Here is a 22,051-nt window from a genome sequence, read left to right as displayed (position 1 = left end):
TCAGTGATTTCTATGTTCAAACTGTTCAAAATGATTTAACATTGACTCCTATTATAATTAGAATGTTGCTAAATTTTAATCTTAAAGGCAGATAAGCAATATTGGATTCAAAAAATATTGTTTGTTGAAGGTATCCACCAATCATCAATAAAAACCCAGGTTGGTCAACCAAAATTGAGATGCAGATAAACGTACATTCTTGATTTTAAAATACATTTAGCAATAGAATATGTCACATATGATGATAGTATTATATTTTTATGTTTATTAATATTGCATACTGTATCTGAATGACAACATTAATAATTGTAGCTCAGTATCCCTTTAATCTAAAATTAAATTGATTCGACAATGTTGTTGTTAATGAATTCTCTACTCCATATGTTGATGTAATGAATGGTATTGAGCATGCAATTCAAATCTAATATGTTATTTAAGTATATCCGAAGAATTATTTAAATTTCCATCTATTAAAGGGACATTACATATAAATATTGAACAATGTTGATTTAGTATGTAATGTTCTGTCCATGTTTCTAAGACAAATGTCAATTAAAAAGAGACACACCATACTGTGACAAGCCCTGGCTTGAGGATCCAGCAGCCACATCCATATCTGTAATATATTAAATGAGGATTGCATATAATTAATACTAATCATGCCATGTTTAAAAACTTTACATTATTAACAAATCAATTTAAAAATATTAATCCTTTGGTAGTCCCATGAGTTAATTGTTTCCTCAATTAAATTAATGATAAATATATCCTGGACTCTTATTTTCAATCAGTTGTGTTGTTTACTGTATCTTTAATAATTTTTTGTTGTTATTTCATAATCATCAATTGATGGCCATATGTTATAATTTATTTGTATTCTTCGTTTTTTATTAGCTATAATATTGAAAATAAGAATACTGTATTCTTCACTAATATAATAATTCACATTTAATTTTGACCAACATGTGTAAAGCAATGCCACTTACAGCAAAGCCATGTTAACGTGGATGAGAAATTCCATTTTCGCGATCATTGCGCAATGATTCCAAGCGGAATTACGCATCCGTCATTTGAACAACATGTATAAAGCAATGCCACTTACAGCAAAGCCATGTTAACGTGGATGAGAAATTCCATTTTCGCGATCATTGCGCAATGATTCCAAGCGGAATTACGCATCCGTCATTTGAACAACATGTATAAAGCAATGCCACTTACAGCAAAGCCATGTTAACGTGGATGAGAAATTCCATTTTCGCGATCATTGCGCAATGATTCCAAGCGGAATTACGCATCCGTCATTTGAACAACATGTATAAAGCAATGCCACTTACAGCAAAGCCATGTTAACGTGGATGAGAAATTACATTTCCGCTCTGTGACGCATATTCTGTAGAGCGCAAGAAACATCATTCCTATTTCATGTGTCACTAATCTAAAATCAGATATCTAAACATCATATGTAGTGTATGTTGTGAGATCTGTATAGGTTTAGTATCTGACTATATACACATATTTGGATAAAAATAACAAATATTAAGATATTATATGAAGTTGGATAGTTACCTGGTTCAGATTCTCTATCAGCTCCTCCCAGGCCACCGGATGGAGAAGCATCTGCCCTGTCCCCCGCGTCAGGACTTTCAGATCCCGCAGCTGGGAGGGAAGAAGAGGAGGCCGAGGATGGCGAGGATCGAAATCTTTTGGGGACCCGGAGATTGAGGAGCTCGCATAAAGTCACCTCATAAGGGAGTAGGTACAGTTTCCGCGGGGCCTCTCTTTTGCCACCTCTTTTACGGGCTTGTACCCAGTCCCTTATGAGGTTGACTTTTTTGGATAAACGCAACCTCATATCTCCGAATCTCCTCATGATCTGATCCTGGGTCCTCTTAACGTCACACACCAATCTAACCGCATTGGTGATAGACTCCCAGAGGGCCTTCTTAACAGGCGCATCTGTCAACCTCCTCTTGTTCCCAAACAGCTGGGGATAAAAGTCCTTGACGGCGTGGACCAGTGCAGCGCTCTCCTCCTTGGTGAACCTGGGAACTGACATGCCTGCTGGGTTGTAGAATATATGTAGGGATATAATATATACTGCCTGCAGGCATTAGAGAACTGACAAAGATGGCAACGTGTAATGGACTTTTATATGGTGAAGTAAACATGAGATGCACCATGGGACAAGTTATCTGTACATCTGATTGGATAAAAGTTTGAAATATTGTTAGAATGTCTGTGAGACCATCCTGACTCAAGTTGTGTTTGTGTGATGAACTCTGATTGGCCGTTCCTTAATGTTTCATATCTTAGTAACTTCCTTACACATACCGCTTGGTGGTGCTGTTACTTCATTTTTCATGTAGACTTATTTGTAACTCATGGGCCTGTCATGCGGATATGTGTGACGCAGATTTAATATCCGTGATCCGTTAAATATTAATGATTAAATACTCTTTAAAATCTAATACTGTCACATTATTAAATGTTGTAGACATTTCTCGGTTTAATAACGGTCTGTTTCTTTAATACAAATACACATTTAATATTGTATGTCTTTATTGTTCTTTAAATAAATTTGTTGACTTATTGAGAATTATTGACATTGCTCTATTAAATGTCTTTATAATGCACATTGATTGTGTGCTATTGCGTGACATTAGACTAATGTTTAAAGATGCTAATCTGGTGTTTCAAGACGCGTTTCCCACGCAATATTTCTTAATGTTCAAATTCAGGTTAGAATGTCATTAACTTTGATAATCTGTTTATAAATGTTAAACTACATGTTTGTTTGTTATTAGCAAATAAACCTCGAGCTTGTATTTCTCTGAAGTGCTCATATATGTTATTGTGCAATGGCGTCTTTAGTTTTAAATATACATTACAAACAAACAATTGTATCAAATGATCTGTAGAGATAGAAGATTGTTTAGACTTTAAAATGTAAATCAATTTCTCTTAGTATTTATATATCCTCAACAGAAGAAATTTCAATGCACATGGTTGAGCCAATCACATAAGGCATCTCTGTGCATCCACCAATCTTCATCTACTGAGCCGATCTCGATATGCTTTTCCAGCAAAGTATGTCAAGATAGGAAGATAAGTAAATACACTATTTAAAGCTCTTAAAGGGACACTGTCCAAACAAATTTAGCATTGGTGATTCAGATTGAGCATGAAATGTTAATCAACTTTATTATTTAATCCGATTATCAAATGTTAACAGTTATCTTGTTATGTTTCTTTGCAAATCAATAATGATATTTTATATTACGGACAATTGTTTAAAAAAAACCTGGGTTGTCCTTGACGATTGTTGGATCAATTATTCCAAACAAAACAAGCAAGTTCTGTCCAGAGTACTGAAGCAAATAAATTATCTTTTTAATGCCTTTATTTTAAAGTAATGATAGCAACATCACAAGGAGCATTCATAATAAAAGACAATTTTTAAAGTTGCTTAAAATAGAATACTCATTCAGAATATATAAATCATTAATTTTTTAACTGTCTACCTTTAAGTATATTTTTAGTTCATGTCCCTTTAAAGAAACATTTCACAATAATGCTTAAAATATCATAAACCTAGGCACCTTCCTTTTGCTAAATTAGTCTAACATATGAGTAAAGCAAATTTAGATTAACTTCTAGATTGTTTTACACACTGACTGAAATATATTTATTAAAGGAGGTATTTTGGAGCCTTCAGCTTAGAGGGACATTAAGCTATATGTTATGTATGCATTTTGTATAATATTCTAATATTTGACCAACTTAATATGTTTTGTTATTCAATCATTATATTGTAATTATATATATTCTTGGATTAAATACATCTCTACATAGGCTATTTTGATGCTGATTGTTGTTTGCATATAGATGCCTTATGTAATTGACTAAGAATTGTGCATTGATGTATTTTTTGAAAAGTATATTTAAAGACTGAATGTAATTCTATATTACTTTATAAATATGTTTAAATTCTTGTATGATATTTTTAAAAATCTATACACAATATACTTTGTGAATGTCTCTTTAAGGACCCAAACATTTGGAATGTTGATTTAACATTGACAAAATAAACTAAAGGGGACTTAAAATTCTATATAGATATTTGATGTCTAACCCAAGAGGTAAGATTTTTAAAAATACATAATATTACTAAGTATAGTTAAATGACTCCACTAGAAAATTACATAGATTAACCTGGCATCCAATAACTAGCTTGTGAAAAATATCAAGTTAAATGACCTACCATTTATACAAGTAAAGTTTTAATTAATTTTATTAAAAAATGTTTAGAGATACCTAAGGAAGATACAAGATCTTATCAAATTAATTTTACATTCAACAACACTGTCACTTTAATGTAATTGAACCACTTCCCCTTCTTAAAAGTTAAAATAAAAAACTTTTGAATACATATCCAAAATTAATTTAATATCTACATTTTCAAAAGAAAAGCATCAAAGGATCTCACTCCCCAATTAATGTTATAAAAGATATTTTAATGTAATATTCTCGGAATCAGTTGATTTTCTAATATTAATGCATTATTTGATCTTATGCATGTGCTTGTCAAATAGCCAACTACCAGTCATGGGAGTCCAACTTTTATTTATTGACAGATTATATTGATATTTAGTATAATCTGTTCAAAAGAATGTATTTAATAATAAAATGTTTATTATTAACATGTAAAAATTAAAAAATAAAAGTTTATAGAAAAAATTAAAATATTCCTGGAAGTCATCAGATGCCAATCTGAAATGACAAATAAAAAAATGGAACAAAGTTAATACACACGTTGTCAAATATTCATAAAATACATTTACAATCATCTTGTGTCTATGCTCTAACTTTGTTCAACATTTTTGAAAGATATTTATTAAATTGATTTAAAAAAAATACAAAACATACACCATTATATTGTTGAATCAAAATTCTATTTAAAGATCCAAATTTCTAATTATACATAATAATGTATATCACATTTCAACAATATATGTATGCTGAACATAAATGTAATATTTCATGTCCATTAAAATACCTCTTTATCAACTATAATATGTATTCCTTTTTCGGATTGTGATCCCTAAATATCTAATGATGAAATAAGTATGACTAATGTATGTAAGCTAACAATAATCAACATTCTTCATGTGATTCTTAACTAGCATGCACCAACCTGGATAATGCATGGTCTTTGAAAGTCAATTCAGGTGTAAACAGTTGATCTTCAATAGGTGTCTTATTCATCAGTTCATTAAATAGAGGACTGGGAAATACCATCTAAAAAAGTAAAATCATCTAAGTGTCTGATTGTGATCCCTAAATATCTAATTTAGAACTAAATATGACTAATGTATGTAAGCTACTAATATTCAACAGTCTTCACTAGCATGCATTGGTACACCAACCTGGACAATGCATGGTCTTTGAAAGTCAATTCAGGGGTAAACAGTTGATCTTCAATAGGTGTCTTATTCATCAGTTCATTAAATAGAGGACTGGGAAATACCATCTACAAATTAGAAAATCATCTAAGTGTCTCCAATAGGATGTCTCCACAGCCTTATTCTATCAAATAGTTTGCACTTACCATGTGAACATGTCTTTGTATGGTTTTCAAGGTCAGCAGAATTGAAAGATAATGCCAGACATGATCCCATTGGTATACTTCAATTTCAATCTTGGCTTTTTCCCACTGTCAGTCTGGGCAATCTTCACTGTCAGGCTTCTAATTGTTCCCTTTCAGTCTTTAGATTAAGTCATGTCCCTAATGGAAGAAAGATTTTAAATAAAATTCATACAAGTGTGTGAATCAGTTCTGTACCCCTCTCCCACCCCCCATTTCATAATAAATTTCTGTCACTAGCTTACTAAGCGTGTGTAGCAACTTGTGTTATTTTCTATCAAGTGTGAAGATGAGTCATATTGAGCAGAACAAACCTCTAATGTGTGACATTGAACCATAGTTATTCTAGAGGATCCCTTTCTGAGTATGTACATTTTAAGTAATGTGTAAACTAAATTCTATTTTTGAAAATGTATGCCATATGATGTATTTGTGTACAATTCATGCCAGCAACAGTCCATACATTTCTACTTACCATCTGATGTCCTCTTTAAAAACCAGGTGGCAAAGACTCGCTACAGGACCCAATGCCCAGAGCATCACCTATATTAATAAATGAAAAAAATTTTTAACATTTGATCAATACTAACATGTTTGCACAATTCTCTACTTGTCATTTCCCTAGAGTTCACATCTATTGAAAATACTCCAGTCTAACTTCTATTCTTTACCGTCTAAAGTGGCGGTTGATGACGTCTGCTCTGACATCGAGTCCCTCGTCCTGGAATTCCCCCTCTAGAACAGGATCATCCTCCTCATCTCTGAGGACGTCTCTGTCCACCGTGACGGCCTGCAGCATCCCAGCCCGCTGTGCAATATTATGCAGGACGCTACAGGCTACAACGATCTTAGCCACCTTCTTTGGGTTGTACTGGAGTGCTCCTCCAGAACGGTCCAGGCACCTGAATCTCATCTTCAGGAGCCCGAACATCCTTTCAACCACCGCCCTGGTTCTCTTATGAGCCCTATTGTAGCGCTCCTCAGACACATCAGTCGGGCTACGCAAGGGGGTAATGAGCCAAGGCCGGCTCATGTACCCAGAATCACCTATAAATTATGAACAGAACATAATTCAAACAGAATCCTTAAAATAATATATTGTTTTATAAATAAATTTTTGTACACGATAATCCATATTAAATTTTTTTTCAGAAACATCCAAAAAAAAGTTCTATATTATTCTGTATCTTGCCATTTCAGCTAAGACATGCTACATATGCGTATTTCTCCTAAACCAAACCTTGTGTAAAATGCTAACTACATGGTTACATTGCATTCTCTATCTGAGCACTTAAGGTAAGACATGCTACATATCTGCATTGAACTAAAAGTAGACATTAGCGGAAAGAGACAATGACATGGTTAAATTGCATGAGCTAATATATTCCCATTTCAGCTAAGACATGCTACATATGCGTATTTCTCCTAAACCAAACCTTGTGTAAAATGCTAAATACATGGTTACATTGCATTCTCTATCAGAGCATTTAAGGTAAGACATGCTACATATCTGCATTGAACTAAAAGTAGACATTAGCGGAAAGAGACAATGACATGGTTAAATTGCATGAGCTAATATCTTCCCATTTCAGCTAAGACATGCTACATATGCGTATTTCTCCTAAACCAAACCTTGTGTAAAATGCTAAATACATGGTTACATTGCATTCTCTATCAGAGCATTTAAGGTAAGACATGCTACATATCTGCATTGAACTAAAAGTAGACATTAGCGGAAAGAGACAATGACATGGTTAAATTGCATGAGCTAATATCTTCCCATTTCAGCTAAGACATGCTACATATGCGTCTTTCTCCTAAACCAAACCTTGTGTAAAATGCTAACTACATGGTTACATTGCATTCTCTATCTGAGCATTTAAGGTAAGACATGCTACATATCTGCATTGAACTAAAAGTAGACATTAGCGGAAAGAGACAATGACATGGTTACATTGCATGAGCTAATATCTTCCCATTTCAGCTAAGACATGCTACATATGCGTATTTCTCAAAAAAAAACATTGTGTAAAATGCTAAATACATGGTTACATTGCATTCTCTGAGCATTTAAGGTATGACATGCTACATATCTGCATTTAAATAAAAGTAGACATTAGCGTCGGTAAATAACAAATTGTTAAATTGCATCCTATAGATGAACATGACGCTAACATTTTAAAACTACAGTGGCAATTGTCAAACTAATTAACCATGTTGTGCACAAATACTCACCAACGAGATAACCAGGGGGCATTTGTCTTTCCTCAAACTGTCTCCACAGGGACGACAGAGAGAGGATGCGGGCATCATGACAAGCACCTGCAAAATTCGCACACACATGCATAATCCTCATCCGTGCGTCACAAACATACTGCACGTTGAGGCTATGAAAAAGTTTGCGATTTCTGAAGGGCAAGTCATCAATTGGAGCACGCAGCGCAATGTGGGTACAATCAATGGCTCCCAAGACATTGGGCAATTGAGCAATATCAAAGAATTCCCGCTTCAGGCGCCTCCAATCACCATCATTTTGTGGGAATCCTATGTATTGCTTACTGATACGTACCATGGCGTCCAGAAAGTTATCAAACACCACAGAGAATGTACCTTGAGCCAGGTCATGCATGTACAGTTCTCCGGATTGAAAACTCCCGGAGGCCAGGACGTAAAGACAACTTAGCATCTTACTCATGCCGGGAACAGCAGTCCTTATTTGTATATGTGGCTCCAAATGAGGTTTAAGAAGCTCGTAAAGGCCAATGAGCTGTTCGCGATCGAGCCGATACTTATCAAAAACCTCAAAGTCACTCATGTTTTCCAAGGTGGGTCTCACCCTGTAGACACGAGGACCTCGAACCAGACGACCCCTTCGTCTCGGTCTGAGCCGCCGAGGCTGCCTGATTCGACCAACAGCTAGTTCGCCAATAGCAGCACCAGCAGTGTCTACCATGTCATCGTCATCCATCTTTCAAAACAGCGTAACAAGGTAAGCACTTGATCTGATGTGGATCACAAGTGATGCATTGGCCATGTTGTTTGGGGGATTTATAGTACAATTAGTCCAATGGTAGTGAGTTTGTAATGATTGCTGATTGTATTCACCTGTTTGTATGTGAGCGGCGCGAATGCTTTCACAGTGGGCGTTTTTTTTTTTGGGAGGAAATGTTGTTTTCACCCAATGAATCTCAATGTAAAAGTGTCAAATATCACACATACAGTGCATGTTTGTAATGTTTGTTCATATGCGTAATCAATATTTATTAAACGCGATCTTATAGTAACAAGCACACGTCCAGGCTAACATGAATGAAAGTGCATAGTTGTGTATAATGTGCATCGAATGTGATCGATCAATGTTGCTGCAATATTGTTTGTAAATGATAAAGTAACATCTGCCATCTGTAGTATTGTATATATAAGTGATTGCCGAGCTGTCAATATTGTACGCGTCCCTTTAAAATCGCAATAATAATTCCGAACTTCCCGTCTGCCATCTGTAGTATTGTATATATAAGTGATTGCCGAGCAGTCAATAGTGTATGCGTCCCTTTAAAATCGCAATAATAATTCAGAACTTCCCGTCTGCCATCTGTAGTATTGTATATATAAGTGATTGCCGAGCAGTCAATATTGTACGCGTCCCTTTAAAATCGCAATAATAATTCAGAACTTCCCGTCTGCCATCTGTAGTATTGTATATATAATTGATTGCCGAGATGTCAATATTGTATGCGTCCCATTCAAATCGCACTAATACTGAATAACTTCCGGCTGTCATCTGTAGTATTGTATATATAAGTGATTGCCGAGCTGTCAATATTGTATGCGTCCCTTTCAAATCGCACTAATGCTGAATAACTTCCGGCTGTCATCTGTAGTATTGTATATATAAGTGATTGCCGAGATGTCAATATTGTATGCGTCCCATTAAAATGGCACTAATACTGAAGAACTTCCGGCTGCCATCTGTAGTATTGTATATATAAGTGATTGCCGAGCTGTCAATATTGTATGCGTCCCTTTCAAATCGCCATAAAAAATCAGAACTTCCGGCTGTCATCTGTAGTATTGTATATATAAGTGATTGCCGAGATGTCAATATTGTATGCGTCCCATTAAAATCTCACTAATACTGAATAACTTCCGGCTGTCATCTGTAGTATTGTATATATAAGTGATTGCCGAGATGTCAATATTGTATGCGTCCCATTAAAATGGCACTAATACTGAATAACTTCCGGATGCCATCTGTAGTATTATATATATAAGTGATTTGCGATCTGACAATATTTCTTAATTGTCCCATTGAAATTTCAATAATAATGCTGTTCCAAACTGTTGTTTACGTATATGTTGTATTGTAGTATTGAGTGTTAAAGTTCCTAAAGGGGCGGTACAGTGGTGAATCTGTGATGTGCATGGTTGAATCTTCTAATGACGTCATGATATTATTAACCTGCCTATGTAGTTGTGAAATCCTCATTGTGTTGTTGTATTGTGCTACATTGTTATTGTGTGCTGAATAAAATCTAAATGTGTGCTTTGTGGTTGCGTGATGGGTGATGCGTGTTATGTACATGTATGTATATATTGTGATTGTGTCCCACATATGCTGACTTCTATATAGCGGTGTGGCATTGTTGTTCCTTCCCATAAAGTGACATCTGTAATCTGGTGTAATGATGTTCTTGTTGTACGTAATTCCTAATGGTTTCTGGTGATGGAATCATGATGTTAAAAGTACAGTAAAATCCTTATGTTGTGTTTTGTGATTCCTATAGAGAATGTAATGTGTTTTTCCCCCATCATTTGAATGCACATGTATGAGTGAATGTTAAAAGTAATATATGTGCATCCATGAGTGATCATGTGTTAAGCCTATGTAGATATGCTGTTGATGCAAGCATATGAGTTGAATAACTGAAATGCAATAATAAAGGTAAATGAGAGGTGTTTCCCATTGTGTACTGTTTGTGAATCCAGAAATGTTTACTGTTTTTTTTTTAAAGTTTAAATGTCATTTTATTTAAATAATAATGTGTTACTAGTGATGTGGATTTGTAGTTGATGTAATCTAAAAGTGTGAAACAATTTAATGGTGTTGTGAATATTCAATAATTAAAATCCATAAATCCACCATAGGGAAATAGTCATTTCTTAATCTATTTATCATAGCTGGGTCTAACGCATGAAATCATGTATTTTCTAGCGCTGGTATTTGGAGTTTTTCTGTCTACACTATTGGCGTGCGTTAGGGAAATGAGGGTTTCGCGTGCACGAGCACGTCTTCCCAATAGAAGTCAATGGAGGCTCTAAATATTTCTAATTTTTTTTTCTAAGACTGGTTTTCCTCATAAAGTGAGTGACGTCATGAGCTTGTGTGAAAAAGTAACTAAATCGTGTTCTTTTTGTAATAAATAAATATTTTGTGTATGTCATGTGGTGTATATTGTTTGTATGCATCGATGAGTGTATTTTGTGATAATGTTATTAGTTAGATGTAGGTATATGAGGGTCTTTTCCCGTGTGTCAATGTAAGTCAATTGGAAAATGGATTTGTGTTGTTTTTTTTCAAACACCCGAGATCTCGCAACTTTAATCCTTTGTATTTTGATGAAAAATTATTAAATATGAAAAATAAACATAGTGTAGTGTTTGTATGAGTGTAAGTGTACTTTGTGTAATATTTTTAATTTGATTCGTTGAATTTTTTTTTGTCTGTATATGTTTACTACTGGGTCTGAGGTGTCGGTAGAAATTTCAGCGTTAGGTGATTTTGGAGTGTCGGTAAATAAACTCTAAATACCGGAGTCCGTAAGAAACCCGCGTTAGGAGCCTCTAACGCTGGTTTTCACGGCTAACGCCGAACTCTAAATCTAGGCCTTAGACCTTAAAGGCCACCCCTAATTTGAATGCATTTTGACAGTTTTTCACCACTAGAGGGTGTTAGTTCATGTGTGTCATATAGATAACATTGAGCTCACGCACTTGATTGTCTAAAATGCAAGTCTGTCAAAAGAACTGAAATAAAGGGCAGTTTGCAGAGGCATAGATACAAGATAATTACAGAGGTAAGCTGTGTATTATTACAACTGTGTTGGTTATGCAAAACTGGGGAATTGGTAATAAAGGGATTATCTATCTTTTTAAACAACAAAAATTCTAGTGTTGACTGTTCATGGTCATTTATATTTACAGTTTACAAACAATACAATCGGAACCCTCATGAGTTGATTTTCTGTTTATCTCTTTTTTTTATCAATTTAAAGATATGATCAACAAAGTAGTAGGAGATACTATTGTCACACTATCCACAACATGTGATCAATCACTTCCCTGAGGGGACAATTAATGTGAATAAAAATAAAACTGTATAAATGAAAATATGTATTCCTATTTAATGCCATCATTTTACAGGGACAGTTAAAGGGACAGAAGGTGGAAATCATGTTTTATTGCAGCATAATTAATGTCACAAACTAGTTTTGTTTTTCTATATTTTTATACAGTCCTTCTTTTGATTTTTCTCAAGCAAACATCCTTCCAACAACTGCAATAAAATATTTGTAAAAAAGATGGGTAGTCACAACTACTATGGTAAGTTATTTTTTATAAACCGCTATAATTAATAATTTGGAAAATGTACAATGTAACACTATACACTTATAACTAGACTGATTGCTTAAAAATAGTTAATACAAATAATGTTATGACATCAATCAGTAAAATGGATATTTTGTTTTGTGCTTTGGGAGTAAAATAAAATTTATAATTTGTGTACATTTAGCTTTTGTTGTAGAAAATGTCTTAAATATCATATAAAGAGGTACAATCTGAATAAATAGAAGTGCCCAGTCTCCACAGTTGTTCTGATATTTTCTTAAATTATTTAACATAATCCTTTTCATTTATTTTTCTTAAGTGACAATAAATGGTTACCTGGAGCACAGGGAATGATTCTGTTGTTCCTTTCCTTTTAGGATGACAGACAGTGTCATTCTTTATAGATAGCTCAGTACTCAGCCACAAAACTATTCAGGGAAAATGTAGCATACGAAAATAATACATTAATTAGCAGAAATACATGACATATCATGATAGACCAAGTTGGACATACTTTGCATTTACAAGCTAAATTATCAAACTCTTATAACCCGTGAAGAGATTCATTCTACAAACTTGCTAATGGAAGTGTATTGCAAAACTGCTTCTATTGAACATTGAAATATATTTATTTCAATTTTGACCTCTCTATCCCTTTAACTAGAAATGGTGCTAATCAAGTAGAATTGGCAGCCCTCTACGCTAGTTTATATGGCCCTATGAAAAAGATTAATTAATAATCTGGACATTGTCAGGAAATATATTAATATCTGTGTGTTTTTATAGCCATAAATTGTATATGTTTACCTTAAGACTTCTAAAATATTGATATGTGGTCGCTAATGTGTTAGAAAGTTGGCCATCACTTATGTAAAATATTTTAATAAAAGATTTGAGCACACAAAGTTTAGAGACTTTGCATGCTACAATATTGGTGCTTGAAATATCCAGAAGGAGCTAATATCAGAGAAAAATAAACATACAAGAAGATATTTTTAGTAAACATGTATTAGAATTTTGTAATGGTAGTATAGAAAATCTTTGTATATTAAGTATAGCATATTTTCCTATAAATACTTTACTTATAGAAAATAAATGGAGTAGCATATTTTGCTTTTAACATTTTTAAAAAACATATTTTGAATTGTTGAAGCATTTTGGTTATTTTGTAATAACAAAATCCCAAATTAGTTTAAAATTGAATATATTTAAAATTAATTTTGAAGTTCACCTTAACTTAGATTCATACTTGTTACTAGTCCATCTGCTTTTGTACTAAGATGACTAGGATGATAACCATTTCCTGTATTAGTGATGTCATTACCAAATCAAATGTAAGTTATAAAAATGATCATCTTAAAGGAACATGAAAGTCAAAATAAAATTTTCATGATTCAGATAGAGTATGCAATTTTAAGATCCTTTCCTATCACTTCTGTTATCAAATTAACCATGTTCTCTTGGTATCCTTTGCTGAAAGAGCATAGCTAGATAGATTCATGAGCAGCAATAGGACCTAGCTGGTGATTGGTTGCTAAGCACATATGCCTCTTATCATTGGCTCATTATTTGTGCTCAGCTACTTCCTAGAATGCATCACTGCTCTGGAGCTATAACTAGAGAAATATAGAGACATAATATGTTACCAAATAAATATAGTTCTAAAACATAAATATATACATATGCGTGTGTGTATATGTGTGTGTGTGTGTGTTTAAAATCCCAATTTCTAAAAAAAAATTATTATGAAAAGCTGTATACTGTAAAACAATGTAATAATATTCATAGCCTTACAAAGATAAAAGTGTGTTTTTATTTGCATAGAGAGGATGATTTGGAGAAACATTACCTCGGTGAATGAATTTATATTTCTAGGACTGACCAGTAATCCACAAATAGAAGCTATTATTTTCCCTATAATCTTAGCAATGTACATTATTACCTTATTGGCAAACTTTTTCATTTTTGTGGCAACAATAACAGAAAGTAGTCTGCACACACCAATGTATTTTTTCATAACCAATCTGGCTTTTATAGACATTTGCTATTCTACCACAATTTCTCCTAGGATGTTGAAGGATTTAATGTCACAAAACAAAACTATTTCATTTGGAGAATGCTTAGGACAAATGTTTATTGGTCTTTCACTGGCAAATGCTGAGTGCATCTTACTTCCTGTAATGGCGTATGACCGCTATATGGCAATATGTTATCCATTACATTATACCTCAATTTTAACCAGACATGTCTGTATAAGGTTAGTATCTGGTGCCTGGATATGTGGGTGTGTTTTTGCCATTTTTATGGTTACCATTATTTTCAACTTACCCATGTGTGGTAATAATAAAATAAACCATTTTATATGTGAACCTCCAGAAGTTTTAGCTTTGGTATGTGTAGATTTAGTCTTTTTACAATATGCCATTTTTTTCCTTGGTTTGATATTGCTGATTACACCAATCACTTTTGTTCTTGCATCATATATAAAAATCATTCAAACGATCCTAAAAATATCTTCCACTGCTGGACGCAAGAAAGCATTCTCTACCTGCTCATCTCATATGATTGTTGTTACTTTGTTCTACGGTATGATCATGGTTTCATACTTAAAACCTATTACAGTATATGCAAGAGAACAGGACAAAATGATTGCTTTTGTTTATACAGTTATAACGCCAATGCTGAATCCACTGATCTATACACTTAGGAATAAAGAATTTAAAGCTGCTTTGAAGAATATATATAAAAAGAAAATGAATTTGTTTTTCAGTTAATACCTTTAGTAATAGTAGTTTTTTTTTTTTTTTTACAAATCATGGCCCCATATTCAAGCCTTTAGAGATACTATGCAGAAAATTTGAACTATTCTATTCCAATCTTAGAAGAGGAATTATATATGAGGTAAATCTGGAATGTTTTTTTCTGCATTTATATTGGGTAAGCAAAATATGAGAAATACAATTTTTTTCATGGTACTCTCAGATCCAACATGAAACCAAAATATGTTGAGATAATGAAAAACTATACATGGCGACTGATGGCAACAGACTTTAGTGTTTCAACTCAGGTATTTAACTTCACTACAATCCTTAAGAAAAAGGTAGCAAATTATTTAGTTGCACAAATCCCTGTAGGCCTTAATGGGGATTTTATGTAGAAAATCATTTGATATGTTTTTTCTAATGAACTGTAGTCCACATCATTATTATTTCATAACAAGTATGGTTTCAGCAACATTAGTTTATTTTGTTAAATGAAGACATGAAGGTTTATTAAATATAAACTGATCATAAACTAATTGTACAAAACGGTAACCATTTAACAAAACAAAACGATATGCAGTAAAAAAACAAAAAAACAGGCAAAATGTATTATCAAGAAGGTAAGGCTAAAGAACTGGAGAAATCCATAAATCATGCATAGACTCATGTGAAAATGTGTTCTCTGGTGAATTGGAATACCGTAATTGCAAGTGCACAGTACAAAGAATTTGCCAGTTTGTCATAATGCAAAGCCATGAGAGAACTTTTATAAAAACATGTGAAATCCTTTAGAAAACCATGTGAAAACTGGATTTTGTATAGATTTGAAGCTCTAACAGATTTGATTAGAGCCCCACTGACCCTTTCTTCATACTTCTTTTGTGATCAAGAGTAGATGTTCTTCTGTTTCCCCATATATTTATCAAACCCCCAATTCATTTAGCAGTTTATCTGCAGAAAGAAAAATATGTTATAGTAGAAAACTTTTGATCAGTTTCTCTTAGATAAATATATTTGTTTACTTTTCATGAGGGAAAGATTTGGATTTGTCTCCATACGTCAACCAATTATATAATGAATTTGATTTTAACATAAACTAGATTTTACTTTAAGGCAGCTTAGAAATGCTGTCATTAAATATGTACGTGCTTAGTGACAAGACAGTATCTTTGCCATTGGATTAGATGTAGGTATACAATACAACAGAATAACTGTACTCAAAAACGTCCTTACCGAATGCCAACAACACATACATTGAGGATATTCTTATCTTTTCTTGGCACAGCTGGTTTATTGTGGACCCTATTCCTTTTAATTAGGCTCTGCACAAGTACAAATAATTTCAAACCTGGCCTGTTAAGCTTCTCTAACAACAGTTTGTGAACTTTTGCAATAGATTGCTTTCAACACTTTCTTAGGGCCCGGCTCTCTACCTCTCTGATCTGGCAAGATTGTATAAGAAGCCTCTACAGTATTATGAGGCCCCTTTGGAAACACTTTTATGTGTATTCTTAAAAAATAAATATACATTTTTAATAAACTTTAATAGACCTAAAAAAAACTTTAGCAAATTTTTTATGATGTGTAATTTATAAATTGAATAAACTATGACACATATTTAACATGAACAACTAATGAACATGTAGATGGGATTTTAAAGGGGGAAATCACCCAAGATAAGCAGCATTCATTTCAATAGCATTTAACATTTCATCCTTCCTTATTAATTTATATCTATGTGGCAGTTCCATACAGCAATGTGTGACACAGTTTGGCACTTTGTTTATGGAATAATTATAGTTATCAACACTTGTCTACCTAGAGGTACTCAAACCATATTCCAGTTTTCCTTTTGAAATCATATGCCGTTAAAATCCATTGAGTGAATGAAAATAAGTGAAACTTTAGCCTCTTTTTTCAAAATATATGAAGTAATAATGTTCCTGAAAGAAAATTCAGAGATATCTTCACCATATGCTGAACTTTTGAAGGTGATGTACTATTCAACTTGGACAAAAGCAGAGGCATAGACGAGTATGATGACTTCCCCTGAATGGAATCAGCAGCATTTCTTTGAGAGAATTTAGTAAGTAAAGTTGTAAGCAAGATTTTAAACGTCCTTTTGAGATAAGTAATTATAATGCTTCATATCACTTGATGCAGTCATGTTCATCATTCTCCTTCCATGAAGTGCTCTATTTTATCGGGGCTCATGTGTACAACAATACTCTTTAAGCTATTCAGTTAAGATAATTTTTGTCCATAGTCCTAAATTCAGCATAAAACGAATAAAGTCTAAGATGATCCTGTAAGTACCCAAGTGCTGTCTCATTTATATATATCTCATTTATCTGCAGATTTTTTACCTGAATAGATCAGAAACAGACATATTTTTAATAGTATTATAGTAACAGTTTGAGATAGACCTATAATTACAAGTGATATCTGTTTCCAGAGAGCAGATTGCCTCTTTTAGCTGTTCTTGTAAGATTAGAAGAGTTTTCTGCAGTTAACATGAAGTGTTAGATTTAGATTAATATATCATTAGATTGATTTAAACTACAAAAAAGCTATTCTTGATCATTCTGCAGATTTCAAATCAAATATCTTTGCCATTCATTAGAAAGTTGTCTTCCAAAAACATCAAGCTTTACTTAAGTATATATTGACATCCTTTTTAGAATGAGATCATGTAGAGAGCTCTAAAAGTAGTGCCTCTACTTTTACAGTAGCACAGCCACTTTATCTCCAGATAGTAAAGTAACCACAGGGATGATTTAGTGTTATTTGTGCTTCTTTAAAAGGACAGTAAAGTCATAATTAGACATTAATTTTAAACAACTTTCCAATTTACTTCTATTACTTAATTTGCTTCCTTCTCTTGTTATCCTATGCTAAAAGGTTTATCTCGGTAAGCTCAGTAGCAGCAATGAACCTAGGTTCTAGCTGCTGATTGGTGGCTGCATATATATTCAGATTGTTATTGGCTCACCCATGTGTTCAGTTAGAAACCAGTAGTGCATTGCTGCTCCTTCAACAAATGATACCAAGAGACTGAAGCAAATGTGATAATAGAAGTAAACTGGAAAGTTGTTTAAAATTGTATGCTCTACCCAAATCATGAAATATTTTTGGGGGGTTTCATGACCCTTTAAGTAGTGCCCACTACCTGTTAGCTCTCAAAATGGAGAAATTTGTAAGCTTTAAGAGTATGTTTCCTAGCAACACTGCTGCTGATCCTATAAAAAACTGCACCCTTTTCACCTTTTAACTGCTTTAGTAACTTAAACACAAAAGCTACAAATCAGAATTTCCAACCATCCTAGATCCAGTAAGACTCTCATGTTGTCACAGGTTGGAAGGCTTGCCCACTTTCCAACTGAAAGATTACCTGGCCAGGGCAAATGCCTGAGTTTTTGGGACTGCCCCTGTTCCACCATGAACTAAATCCTCCCAGCCCTGTCCACTACATGTCCCATCTCAGACTAACACACCTACAGACCATCTGTTGCATCTCACCCACAAAAATTGGTGGACCTTCACCCACAAGTCTTCTCAACTCTTCTGGAAAAATTTGGGAGGTATGATTGAGAAATATATATATCCTTTATTTATTTATGCTAAATCTTTGTTTTGTTTTGTCTAGTATTTTTCTTTCTCCATTCTATTTTTGTGCAGCTTTTGTTTATCTTTTTTTCTTGTACTTTTTGTTTAGAGGATTGTATTAGGTTAAGGTGATATTAAAGTTAATTTGTTAGTTTTCACATCATTTTTTTCCCTTTCTGTTTAGGTATGGCTAGGAGTGAAGATAGTCTTAGAGGGAGGTGTGAATAAAAAGTTTGGGGGAATGGGGTACAGGAATGATTGTTTAGCTAGTGGAGTGAGCAGAGAGAAAAGGATGAAAAGTAAATTCTCACTGATTCCTTGTGTGAATACAACCTTTGTCTTCTGATTCACAGACCAGTGTTCTGGCTGCGAGCTACTTAGAAACTTTCGCTATTGAGAAAATCATATTAATGATCAGTCTCCTGATTCTCTTGCTGTTCTGCATACACCTGATCCCCCAGGTGTGTTTCATTAGTAATCAGTCCTGTTTTAAAAGCTGCCTTAGAGTTGGTTTGTAAGGCAGTTAGGGATATAGGAAGAATTTTGTGGGTTTGTGCTACCTAGGAGGAGAGTAACAGAGAGGGGGATGATGCCTGGGCGTAGAGCAGGAGAGGGTTGTGGTGGGGATAGGAGCACTCAGTCTGTAGGAACATACAGGTGCGGAGCATGAACTTGCTGGTCTTTCCTCTCAGAAGGTTGAGATCATGGAAGAGCAGTATAGTGTGGAGTAGAAACTGGTTCTCATTAGAAGCATATGTGCAGAGGGGGCTGCAAAGGAAAGGCTACATTTCTAGGCAGGGTCGGCTCTAAGGGGGGGGCATTGGAGGGCAATGCCCCCCCAAATGGAATGCTGTGCCCCCCAGGGCAAAAAAAGTGATTTAAAAAAAAAAATCTTTTTTTTTTTTTTACATTTTAAAAGTGACGGAACGTCCAGGGTCCCAAATGTCGCATCAACCATTTGCAGCCACTGGACCGCCACTGGAGGGCCCAGATAATCTCTTTACTCTCCTGTATTTACAACGAGATAACAAATAAAGTTGCATTTCCCTGCTGGTGCTCTCACAGTTAACCTAGGGCTTGCAATGCCCCTCCTCCTGCTAGCCCACTTACTACAGAGCTGAAGTGAGATGGTAACATCATCAGACCTCTGCAGGAAGTCCTGGGAGAAGCTAACAGTCAGTGAGAGGGAAGGCAGAAGTAATTTTGTGAAAACACAGCCGTATAACCAATGTGTGTGTGAGAGTAGTATCCCTTCCCTATTGTGCTTTATATCCTGGCAGCCACAGATAAACAAGTAAATTGGGAATTCCTTGGTTTCCCCACTGCAGGTCACACAAAACAAGTGTGCATTGTGCCTGCTTTATCTGCAGTGATCAGTGTAAAATGTGTGTCAGATTATAGGTGCTCAAATACACACACTTCAAATGTAGCTGTGGAACAATGAGTGAAATAGCCTTATGTTTATTATTTACATGTTTCAAAACATCTCCTATTTGTCCCCAAGGTTATTTTATTATATATATATACACACACATACACACAATACACACACTGTGTGTATATATATATATATATATATATATATATATATATATATATATATATATATATATATTGTTTGTGTGTATATATATATATATGTGTGTGTGTGTGTATATACATATATACCGTGTGTATGTGTGTAAATGTATATATATATATATATACACACACACACAGTGTGTGTGTGTGTGTATATATATATATATATATATATATATATATATATACACACACAGTATATATATATAATTTGTGTGTATATATATACTGTATATACTGTGTGTGTGCTGGTAAATATCATTAATAATATCTGTACAAGTAATGTACTGCTTGGCACTCAAACTTATTGTCACATAAAAGCTTATTTGATCATTAGTAGGGTCATTGGTAGAGCTACACATGCAAACAGTGTCCACTGGCTGTGTCATATGTGGGAGACATTCCTGAGATATGACAAATGTAACCCCTACACTGCCATAAATCTGGTAAATGTAACTGCTGCAGCACTGCCAGACATCTTATAAATGTAACCCCTATACTCCTTGAGATATGACACATGACATGTAACCGCTGCACTTCCAGAAATATTAACAAATCTAGCTCCTGCACAGCCAGAGATCTGATAAATGTAACCCCTGGACTGCCACAGTAGGTCTGCTCTTATTTTGACTCTCATACATGCTTTTTAAATGCGTGCCCCCTCGTGAAAAAAAAAAATGCCCCCCATTTCATTCGTTCTGGAGCCGACCCTGTTTCTAGGGCAACATTCACAGCATGAAACAAGTAGTTAAAGAGAAAATAGCCATAGAGAAAAACCATGCCAGGAAATCTGAAAGAGGCCAACCACATAAATTTGTCTACTCTTGCTGGAAGGTGTTGCTGGGAGCAGTCATAACGGTTATTGGGATTCCAGAAATCATCAATAGCTTAAATGCAGCATGTAAGTTTAAAATGCTAATTTTGTATTTAACAATGTAAAAATTATTTAAAAGGAATATACAGCATTATTGGTAAATCTGTAATTTATTTCCAACCTTTTTTTATCAATATGGGGCAGATTTATCAAGGCTGAATGGCCCATGATGCCCCTGTTTCCATGCAAGCCTCCATGCGAGCCGGAAACAGCATTTAAGAAGCAGCGGTCTTAAGACCGCAGCTACTTAACTTGTCCGCCTGCTCTGAGGCTGCGGACATCAATCCGCCTGATCGCATATTATCAGTTTGATTGACACCCACTGCTATCGGCTGATTGGCCACAAATCTGCAGGGGGCGGCATTGCACAAGCAGTTCACCAGAACTGCTTGTGCAATGTTAAATGCCAACAGTGTTTGCTGTCGGCATTCAGTGATGTCTGGCGGACTTGATACACTATAATGTATCATGTCCACCAGACATTGGTAAATCGGCCCCTAAGTGTGTGTTCTAAATTCCAGCCAAAACTCCATATGTCTCAATCACCAAGATTAAAAGTTGTGCGCTAAACCCGGTGCGTAAATAACGCAAAAAAAATAGCGGTACCACACTTTCCATAGCGCTGCCATTACAGGTTACACAAAAACTTCTTTTGATGTGTGTTATGGTGCATTAAGCTCCATACCGCACAAAAGCCAAGGCCTGACTTTACGTGCTTGTGCACATTTTCCCCCATAGACATCGATGGAGAGAAAAAAACTAACATAACACCTGCGATCGCGGAATGGATATCGCTATAACGCAATCCCCATTAATGTCTATGGAGAAAAGAATGTTATGTAAAAACCTAACACCCTAACATTAACCTAGTCTAAATACCCCTAATCCGCTGCCACACGACATCACTGACTCTAAATAAAGCTATAAACCCTAAACCACCGTCCCCACACATCGCAACTACTATAATAAAGCTATTAA

The 22,051-nt window shown here is 34.6% G+C and overlaps 1 protein-coding gene across 1 annotated transcript; it reads left to right on the top strand.

Annotated features, from left to right (window-relative positions):
- Window positions 1-14,079: 14,079 nt before the first annotated feature.
- Window positions 14,080-15,024, top strand: LOC128659274 (olfactory receptor 2G3-like). The gene has a single exon (XM_053712952.1). The coding sequence runs from the start codon at window positions 14,080-14,082 to the stop codon at window positions 15,022-15,024; it is 945 nt and encodes a 314-aa protein (XP_053568927.1).
- The last annotated feature ends 7,027 nt before the right edge of the window (window positions 15,025-22,051 follow it).

This window comes from Bombina bombina, chromosome 1 (genome assembly GCF_027579735.1).
Source record: "Bombina bombina isolate aBomBom1 chromosome 1, aBomBom1.pri, whole genome shotgun sequence".
Taxonomy (NCBI): Eukaryota; Metazoa; Chordata; class Amphibia; order Anura; family Bombinatoridae; genus Bombina; species Bombina bombina.
This window is presented reverse-complemented; position numbering and strand designations above follow the sequence as displayed.